This window comes from Rosa chinensis, chromosome 4, assembly GCF_002994745.2.
Source record: "Rosa chinensis cultivar Old Blush chromosome 4, RchiOBHm-V2, whole genome shotgun sequence".
In the NCBI taxonomy this organism is placed as follows: domain Eukaryota; kingdom Viridiplantae; phylum Streptophyta; class Magnoliopsida; order Rosales; family Rosaceae; genus Rosa; species Rosa chinensis.
Window position 1 is genome coordinate 26,316,424 of NC_037091.1, and position 10,994 is coordinate 26,327,417.

Here is a 10,994-nt window from a genome sequence, read left to right on the forward strand (position 1 = left end):
GGCTGATCCAACTCGACCTGAGTTTGACATTTTGGACTCATAAGGACTTGAGTACCATCGTTGGGTTTCCGATATGGAAACTGCCTTTGTGGCAAAAGACTACACTACCACCATTACTGACCCCAAAGATGATAAACTATCTAATAAGGTGAAAGCAGATGCTTTAATGTTTCTGAGGCGACATATTGATCCTAGCTTACGCTGGGAATACCTTCAGTTGAAGACACCCAAAGAATTGTGGGATGCCCTTAAGGGACGTTTTGAGAACATTCATGACCCTTTACTCCCAGAACTGGCTATTCAGTGGAATGGAATCCACTTGCTTGACTATAAATAGGTCAATGACTTCAATAAGGACATGTTGTGCTTAATGGCACGTCTCAATTTCTGTGGAAGGGAAATCACAGAAGATGATATGATTTACAAGACTCTTACCACCTTTCCTACTTCAGCGTTTATACTAGCGAACCAGTATAAGTTGGAGTATGACAACAAAAGAATCACAACCTTTAATAAGTTGATAAGCCTACTGCAAGTGGCTGAGAGACATAATGAGATTCTCTTGAATAACAATGCCAGGCCCACTAGGACAAAGAAAATTCTCGAGGCTAATTATGGAAAAATGAAAGGTGAAAAGAACTCCAATGCAAAGGGGTTTAGACGTGCTGATCCCTACCCACGTGGCAACCATGCACCACGTTGAAAGGGACATGGGGATCATGGAAACAAGATGCAAAAGGAAAGAGTTGACAATGAACCATGCTATAGGTGTGGATTCATTGGGCATTGGTACAAGAACTGCCAAGCAAACAATAGAGTAGCAGCCAATTACAAGAGGTATAGAGAGTCTAAAGAACAAGAGGCTCACTATATGGAAGAAGGAGGTCATGACTTAGACGTCAACCTTACAATTGCAGACTTCAATGGCAAAGAGGAACTTGCTAAGTCAATGGATGCTCTCAATCTTGATTGATTTGCTTTATTTATTTTCCAAAAATAGTTGTGAAGGCATAATGCCTCATTTTTAATTAGACTATTACTTGGTCTTAAAGTTTATTTCAATAATGGTTTGATGAATTAGAACAAGACCTCGATTTGATTATCGTTGGCTCATTAATAAATTTTGAATTTTATTCTCAAGCACTGAATTTATTCAAATTTATTTACTACACATATTTACATGGTTCGAAATTGCAATATAAAGATGTAAAGCAATACATCTAGAGAAAAAAATTATTATTAGAATGGAAAGATTATCATTCTACTAAAAGAGCTAATCGAACCTTGTTTAGTTTCAAAGATATAGTGCCAACGGTTATCATGTAAAAACACACTGTGAGAATGGAACTGAATACATTTATATTACCTCTAATGAATGTGGAAGGAAACCCATTTTAGAGAAACTTATGAGTCAATTTAGAGGACTGTACCTCATTACGATTCGGATTATTGAATCCTATACTGTCACCAACAGTGAAATGTGGGACACTGACTCATACAGGCTTTGGCATGACCGCCTAGGGCACCCCAGTTGTGACATGATGATCCGTATTTTAACGAACTCATATGGACATCCCTTCTTTCGAGTGAAAAATAAAATGGTACAAAAATCCTTCACACTGCACGGTGTCGGTTCTAGTACTGCTCAAATGCAGTGATTGCCTTCTGAAGTACCAGAAGCGCTACCACTCTCCCATTATGCCTCATTAACTATTTCAAAGGCACATCACTCGTTTTGCAAAGCCTGCTCTTTAGCAAAAACAGAATCGAGACCTTCCTATGCTAAAGATATAAAATAAAACATTCCATTCTTAAAAAGGATACAAGGAGATATCTGTGGACCTATCCATCCAGAATGCGGACCATTTTAAGTACTTTATGGTTCTGGTGGATACTTCGACACACTGGTCACATGTCGCTTTATTGTCCACAAGAAATGCTGCAAAACTCCTAGCACAGATTATACGTTTAAGGGCTCACCACCCTGATAACCCTATCAAGTCTATAAGGCTTGATAACGCTGGAGAGTTTACATCAAAAGCATTTGATGAATATTGCATGCCTATTGGGATCGATGTAGAGCATCCTGTACTCCATGTGCATACACAAAACAGTCTCGCAGAAGCCACCATCAAAAGGCTACAGATGGTGGCTAGGGCATTGGTTATGCGCATCAACCTGCCTATATCTACCTGGGGTTATGCAATATTGCATGCAGCTTTACTTATTCGTTTCAGACCCACAGCTAGCCAACCATTTTCTGCATACCAGTTGGTAACTGGATATGAGGCTGACATTTCACACTTATGCATATTTGGTTGAGCAGTATATGTGCCTATTGCGCCCCACAGCGCACCAAAATGGGTCCTCAGAGACGATTAAGTATTTATGTTGGATACGAATCCCCAACAATTATACGCTATTTGGAAACCTTGACAGGTGATCTCTTTACCGCTAAATTTGTGGACTGTCACTTTGATGAGACAGCTTCCCGTCGTTAGGGGGAGATAGGAAAATGGATTTTCCAAGGGAACGACAGGAATTGTCATGATTTGTCCCCACTCTGTCTCATTTTGATCCCCGCACTTCACAAAGTGAAAGTGAAGTGAAAAGAATAATCGATCTTCAGAACGTAGCAGATTCGATGCCTGATGCGTTTACTGATATCGCAAAAGTGACGAATCACATATACCACTTGCAAATGTGTCTGCAAGGTTAGAAGTCCCCAACAAGGGGCACGATGCCGCAGATAGAGGCACTGCAACCACCCTTAGTGGAGGTGTTGTTGAGGCCGTGGCTTCCTAAAGGAAGAGGGGGAGGCCACTTGGTTCGATTGACACTCACCCAAGGAAGAAGAGGGCAAGTAAGGCACAAACCAATCATCAATGTATAGAATCCCTCTCATGAGATTGTCTCTGATTATAGTTATGTCCATGAATCAATACTGGAGGACGCTCCGATGTTTAAAATGATTCCAGAGAACAAAGAAATCTCAAAGGATTATGAGAGTGCGTATGAGTTGATAGAAAGATCTTCCATACACATTGATGATATATATTGTTGCTCAAGGAATCATAGAGCACGATGATATCGAACCACGCTCTGTTGCAAAATGTCAACAAAGAGCATATTGGCCTAAATGGAAAGAAACAATCCAGGCAGAATTAGATTCTCTGACAAAGAGATAGGTATTTGGTCCGGTAGTGCTAACCCCACCAAGTGTAAAGCCTGTAGGACATAAATGAGTCTTTGTCAGAAAGCGTAATGAGAAGAATGAAGTCCTAAGGTACAAGGCTTGCCTTGTGGCGCAAGGTTTCTCACAACGCCCTGGAATTGACTACGAGGAGACATACTCTCCCGTAATGGACGTTATAACTTTCCGCTACTTAGTTAGCTTGGTAATTTCAGAAGGACTGGAAATGCAGCTCATGGATGTGGTTACTGCATATCTCTATGGGGATCTAGATTCAGAGATATATATGAAAGTGCCTGATGGCCTTACATTACCCAAGTCAAGTGACTCTAAACCACGGAGTGCGTTTGCAACTAGGTTGAAACGCTCACTTTACGGACTAAAACAATCCAGGCGGATGTGGTATACCCGTCTAAGTGACTACTTGATTGGGAAGGGATATAAGAATGATGAATTATGTCCCTGCGTATTCATAAAGAAAACAAGTTCCGGATTTGCAATTGTAGCAGTATATGTCGATGATATGAACATAAACAGGTACTCTTGATGAAATAAGAGAAACCGCGAGCTACTTGAAATCTGAATTTGAGATGAAGGATCTTGGGAAAACTCAATTCTGTCTATGCCTTGAACTAGAACACCGAGTTTGTGGAATACTAATCCACCAGTCTGCATATGTCCAAAAGTCAGGCGATATAACATGGACAAAGCACATCTTGCTAGCACTCCCATGATCGGTCGAAGTTTGGATGCAAGGAAAGATCCATTTCGTCCAAAGGAAGATGGCGAAAAGGTATTGGGAGCTGAAACTCCCTATCTAAGTGCAATAGGCGCATTATTGTACTTAGCCCAATTTACTCGACCAGACATTGCATTCTCAGTGAACTTGTTAGCTAGATTTAGCTCAGCGCCAACGCAGCGTCACCAGAATGGTATCAAGAACATTATTCGATACCTAAAAGGAACCATTGACTTGGGACTGTTCTTTCCCTATAGAGAGACAACAGGGACCGCAGATGGAACTGCAATCCCTAAAGGATATGTTGATGGCGAAAGCGCCACTCACTACACCGAAATGCCAAATGACGTTTTGGTTGGTTTTGCTGATACTAGGTATCTTTCTGACCCACATAAAGGTCATTCCCAAACTGGTTATGTATTTTCCAGTGGGAACACGATGATATCTTGGAGATCAACTAAGCAAACCCTTGTGGCTACCTCCTCGAACCACTCAGAGATCATTACTCTACATGAGGCGATTCGTGAGTGTGTATGGTTAAGAGCTATCATCACACATATTCAAGAGACTAGTGGTTTGAGTTCTACCACTGAAGAGCCTACTTTCATTAATAAAGATAATGCAGCTTGCATCAAACAGATGAAGCTAGGGCATATCAAGGGTGATAATACAAAACACATATCACCAAAGTTTTCCTACAATCAGCAACAACAAGCCCTCCTCAAGATTCAAGTGAATCAAGAAAGGTCTGAGGAGAATGTGGCAGATTTGTTCACCAAATCACTGCCTAAGGCCACACTTGAGAAACATGTGAAAAACATGGGAATACGAAGACTTTCCAAGCTCCCTTGATTAATGTAAAGATCAGGGGAGGTGTAGACGTCAAGGGGAGTCTAACACACACATATGTAGAAGGTGCGTTGTGCTCTTTTCCTTCGACCAAGGTTTATTTTTGTCCCACAGGGTTTGTATTGTTACTTGGCAAGGTTTTTAGTGAGGCAACAACTCATGCACCATTTCGTCTTTGACTTGGCAAGGAAAAACACATTGTGTGCCTTCGTCAAAGCGACTGACGGAGAGGGAATCAAGGAATCAGTGATTACCATCAATCAGCACAATTATGGATCAATCAGTATTCAGTATCATTAATGTAATCGATGTTTCCGTTGTAATTCTATCCCTATATAAAGGGACTATGAAATGAAATGAGGAGACCGATTCCAATTGTCATTTTACTTTAACAGTTTGAAAAAATTAGTTGATCAATTGATTGTGCCGGTTATTGGCTGTCACTAAAGCCTACACCTGGAAAATACTATGGAGTGGCGATAGCAAAGACGCCCTCGCAATTATGGAGGGTGCTAAAATTGGCGGGAACTAAATATTCGGTGTGAAAATCAATTTGGCGGTTATTTTTAATCAAATTAGGAGGGAAGATTGCGGGAAATAAAAAATAAAAAAATTATTGCAAGCGACGGCATCAAGCGTTTTCAGTCACTACATGCCGTTGCCTTACAACTTAACAAATCAATTGCGACGCTCATTGTTGTCGTTAAATCAGGTTGCTACGACATGTGGCCGTAGCCATGAGCAGTGGCGATGTCACCAACAATAATGGCGTAATTGCGGTCGCCTAGCCGTCTTCATTGGTCTTTCGCGACCACAAATAGACTTTCCGTAACAGCACACTACAGTGGCCACATGAATTTTTTTGGTAGTGTTGGTTGACATTTAAGAGAAATTGTTGTAAATATTATACATGTGCCCACAAAATTACTTATTATTAGGACACTAAAAACTCTAACTTCTATATAAATGAGTCAAATGACATTTATAACATAATTCATATGTCTCTTTATTCTCCCAAAAAAAAAAAAATCCGTTTTTAAGACTTAAAACGACACCGCAGGCTGAACGCAATTTATATAGTTTCGCGACACATGAGAGCTCGATTCGCAGGAAGAAGAAGCCTCTAGGGTTTACGAGAAAAGCACTACCAGGTACTCTCTCTCTCTCTCTCTCTCTCTCCGGTGAACGTTACAGAGCTGCAGACGAAGCCTTGTAAACTACATTGGCTCTGTTTTACTGTCTGAAAATTTAGGGAAATTTCTTTAACAACCACTGCAAAAGCGAAAGAGAATTGAACTAGGCTGTGTGATCTTCGTGCTAACTTTAATTCTTCAATTTTGGTTTTGACTGTGCTTGAGTTATGCGAAGTGGTCTTAGATTGGCGGCATGAGATGTGATTTCGTTAATAGGCATCGGTATTTCACATATTTGCTTCAAATTTTAGTTGGGAAGTTTGTTTGGCTTGTGGATTTCTTGAATTCAATTAAGGGCTCATTTGTTCTTGAGAGAGTATGGAAAATTGGGATGGAGAATAGGACTTTTATGGTGGTTTTTTTAGCTCCGTTTCAGAACCTTTTCGAAATAAAGTTATAACTGAGGTATCGTGGATTTCTTGAATTCAATTAAGGGCTCATTTGTTCTTGAGAGAGTATGGAAAATTGGGATGGAGAATAGGACTTTTATGGTGGTTTTTTTAGCTCCGTTTCAGAACCTTTTCGAAATAAAGTTATAACTGAGGTATCGTGGATTTCTTGAATTCAATTAAGGGCTCATTTGTTCTTGAGAGAGTATGGAAAATTGGGATGGAGAATAGGACTTTTATGGTGGTTTTTTTTAGCTCCGTTTCAGAACCTTTTCGAAATAAAGTTATAACTGAGGTATCCTCATTCCAGAAAAATTTAGCATGGGGAATTTGAAAAAATGAGTGCATTGTTGGAAGAATTAGTACCTAGTTTATCTCTCTCTCAGATTATAAGTACTGGCTCACATTCACAATCATATGTGGTGTTGTGGGTTTAGATTTCCAGACTTTTAGGTTGCTCTCTGTAATCTTTTCCTTCGGTGCCCATCTTTTCTGAAGCTATGTCTCAAAGTCCAGAGTTTCACAATGTTAAAAGTGTTTGATTCATCCTTTGTGCTTTTGGGTTGAATTCATTGTGAGTAAGTTTCTGATGGTTCGACTTTTAAAGCGAAAAAAGCAAGTAGAAGCTCTTTGGTTTCATATTAATTTGGAGTTGAAAATACAGTTTTAATAAGGTACCTAGTGCACCTTCTTCTACATCTATTTCTTGGTTTGAAAGAGCAGTTCAAGGTTTGCTTGGTCTGCGGATTCAATTTGCCCTTTATTTTGTTTTTTTATAATACAAGAGACTTTTGTTTTTATATGTTCAAAGGATATGAAAAAGTAGGGTATGATATTAAAAGTAAGATGAGTGTACCTTCGTAATCTGGATTAAACTTCAGCGCACGCATGGCATCTGATAATCTTAGTGTGTGCTCTGCTACTTCTTTTGTATCGTCTTCACCCAATAGTTGATATTTGCCTATGTTTGAGTCCTTTTGAATCTCTTGATTAAGTAGACTGATGCATTTATGTATATCTTGTCATAATGAACTTGGAGACAGTTGTATAGGCTCTGATATGGTAGACAATTGTGCTTCTCCCTTGGCTCATGGAGTGGGGTTGTGTAGGAACAAGGTGGGCGTAGGGAAAGCTGGATGAACAGTATAGGTTGGTTAGGTGAAATGGGTTGCAACTTAGGTGGGGTGCATTTGGATCGCCGTTTCTAGAAATACTTTAGGGAAACTTGGATCATTTACCTACCAGTCAATTAGATAAAAAAGAAATTATCACATTGATTAGACAGGGGTGGTTTCTCTACTCTTCTATACATGCAATGGTTTAGATTAATATGCGATTTGAGCTTTTTAATGTCATCAAAAGAGATTGCCTGTACAAGGATTTATGGCTTCTTGCCATCATTTCTGTTTTGTCTTTCTGTTTTTTAAGCTATATCTGGCTTCTGTTAGTATTTTAGAAGCTCAGCTTGTCACAAGACACAAGTCTTTAAGCTACTACTTTGCCATTTATTTACTTCATTGCTATCGCAGGATTGGAACTCAGTAGAAAAAAAGTGTTTTCCATTCAAGCACCAAACAGAATCAATGATGCAGTTTGCTCCAAGTGAGGGTGAAAATGCTTTGTCTGTAGTTGGTCCCAGGCCAATGGATTTGTCTACATATAATGCTCGCCCTGCATCTGGGCCTAATGGAAAACAAAGGACTTCAAGTTTGGAGGCACCAATCATGCTGCTGACTGGTCATCAAAGTGCTATATACACAATGAAATTTAACCCTGCCGGAACAGTCATAGCATCGGGGTCTCATGACAAGGAAATTTTCTTATGGAATGTTCATGGGGAATGCAAAAACTTCATGGTTTTAAAGGGGCATAAGAATGCTGTGTTGGATCTTCACTGGACAACTGATGGGTCTCAGATAGTATCAGCCAGTCCAGACAAAACTGTGGGGGCATGGGATGTTGAGACGGGAAAAAGAATTAAAAAGATGGCAGAACACTCTTCATTTGTGAATTCTTGTCATCCTGCTCGGAGAGGACCGCCTCTTGTTGTCAGTGGATCTGATGATGGAACTGCCAAACTATGGGATATGCGTGTGAGGGGTGCCATCCAAACATATCCTGATAAATACCAAATCACAGCAGTCAGCTTCTCGGATGCATCAGATAAAATCTTTACAGGAGGTATTGATAATGATATTAAGGTTTGGGACTTGCGCAAGGCTGAAGTACTGATGACACTTCAAGGACATCAAGATATGATAACAGGTATGTCATTGAGTCCTGATGGCTCTTATCTTCTGACTAATGGAATGGACTGCAAACTCTGCATTTGGGATATGCGCCCATATGCACCACAAAATCGTTGTGTAAAGATAATGGAAGGGCACCAACACAACTTTGAAAAGAACTTGTTGAAATGTAGCTGGTCACCTGATGGAAGCAAGGTCACGGCCGGCAGTTCTGATAGGATGGTCTACATATGGGATACTACTTCTCGACGCATCTTGTTTATGCTGCCGGGCCACACTGGATCTGTCAATGAGTCCGTCTTCCACCCCAACGAGCCCATTATTGGATCTTGCAGTAGTGATAAGCAGATATATCTGGGGGAAATCTGAGTTGTACTGAAATGTAACAGTTTCATCTTCTAATTTGTTGTGTACGGTGACTTTTTAACAGTTGTTGATTTTGGAAGGGTTGTATCTTGCATTAGTTTTCCAAATTGAACTTTTGAGATATTCCTAGTGTATAACCTCCGTTTAGATGTTATACCATTATATCTGATATTGTCAGTACTTCTCTAGATTTGGCATGTGTAGGTATACCCTTTAGTCTGCACTCGTTAATGTACACGCCCACCCATATGGGGAGGGAAACCACTGAGCATTCCCCATTTAATAGACGCAACGCCAAGAAATTGCCAATTTGCATTGTGCTCCTGTTTTTTTTTTTTTCCCCTTCTCTCCCCCCTTTTAGAGGCAAACTCGGAACATGGTTTGGCACCATAGTAAGGAGAAACATGTTGCATACTTTTACGAGAATAAGTTGAACACAAAGGAATAGCTCACTCATTTTGCTTGAGTGAGGGTAAAGTGGGAAATAAAGGAATTTCTTCAAATAACAACACTCTTTTGTTATGCACATGTTCATTGTAAAAACACTTTTAGAAAGAAAGAAAGAGGGGGTGTGGTTTGTTTTTTTTTTTAAAAAAAAGGGTGTCACTCTCACTCCATTTTTTGTCCAAAAGAAAATTTTCACTTCCTTTTCTTTTATATAAATCTCTACTTCTTTCTTTCATTAAACCATTCCGTGCTCATGAGAAATGTTATACAAATCGCTCAGTGAGAAGTGGGCGGTGAGGAGGGACTTTAAATATACAACTGAAAGGGGATTCAAACTTAGGCTAAGGGTAATATAAAAGAAAGAAATGCAACTTGCCAACTAAACCAATCTTATTGTTTAGTAAGAAAACATACATTTTATTTACTTATAATTTTTAAAATACCCCCAGAAAAAAATTAGGCCCAACGAGACACTGGGCCTAAGATGGCCGACTCACAAGCCTCATGTCAGGTCCGGCTCTGTCTAAAAATATTGATGCTTTGGGAGGGCCGGCTCACTTTTCAGCTTGGGACTTTCTCCAATCATATCAATTGTCTAAAAATATTGATGCCTTGGGTTGGCCACCGGGTAATACTCATGTGATTTATTATGATGTACATGTGACTATTTTTTCTTTTGAAATAAAGGTTCATTGCATTAGATGACCAGCCAAAAAATCAAAGTCTAATATACACTTAAAGACCGAAAAAATCATATCTAAGTAATGTAAACTCATTACAAGTCAATTTGAGCCCACTTCGTAAAGCGAACCCATAAACAAAGAACAACTTCGTGTCTTCTGAGAAAAAATCATCTTCTAGGCCACCATCTGCCAGGCACGCAACCGTGGTACGAAAAGAAAGCTATTTCCCAACAAATAAATAGGGGTCAATTCCTCGTCCATAAGCCGCTTTCTCTAGTCCGACTCGAGATAATTACCAATTCCGTAGAACTATGATCCGAATTACGACTGACACTTTAAAGACCTTAAAGGCCCAACATCACCTAAGGAGGTCAAACTCTCGGGCCAGCCCAGCCTAAAGCACCAAGTAATAAACGAGGGTGTCAAAGCACCCTCCAACCTAGCCCAATTCTGAAAGGAATCACACCTACTCAATTGGGCCCAGAAGAGATTAAGCCCATATGGTCCAGGCCCAGGCCCAGAGGCCCACACCCAGACAAAGACGCTGGCCAGATGTACATGTGACTATTGTGGATTTCCAAAGTAAAATATTGGTGGTCTTTCTTTAAGAAAAAGGAAAAAAATAATAATTTCATAAAATATAATAATATTTTACTTTTGTTTTTTGTTTTTTGTTTTTTTTTTTTTATTATTATTTTTTTCATTCATAATACCAGAACGGCACATACATCAAATTTCCAGACTCAAATGTACCTAAAAGCCAAGTAACAATCAAACCTGATAAATACCGCTCATTAAGTACATACTGAAGCTCGCTTTAAGCAAGCCTAAGGTCAATAAAACACCTCACCTGTTAAGACAAAGTCATCTTTTATCTTACTTTGAA

At 39.6% G+C, this 10,994-nt stretch overlaps 1 protein-coding gene across 1 annotated transcript; it reads left to right on the forward strand.

The window, feature by feature from the left end:
* The first annotated feature begins 5,804 nt into the window (after positions 1-5,804).
* LOC112200158 (U5 small nuclear ribonucleoprotein 40 kDa protein) lies at positions 5,805-9,142 on the forward strand. The gene is made up of 2 exons (XM_024341177.2): positions 5,805-5,932; positions 7,893-9,142. Exon 2 carries the CDS (start codon positions 7,947-7,949, stop codon positions 8,979-8,981), a length of 1,035 nt encoding a protein of 344 aa, XP_024196945.1. The 5' UTR covers positions 5,805-5,932; positions 7,893-7,946; the 3' UTR covers positions 8,982-9,142.
* The last annotated feature ends 1,852 nt before the right edge of the window (positions 9,143-10,994 follow it).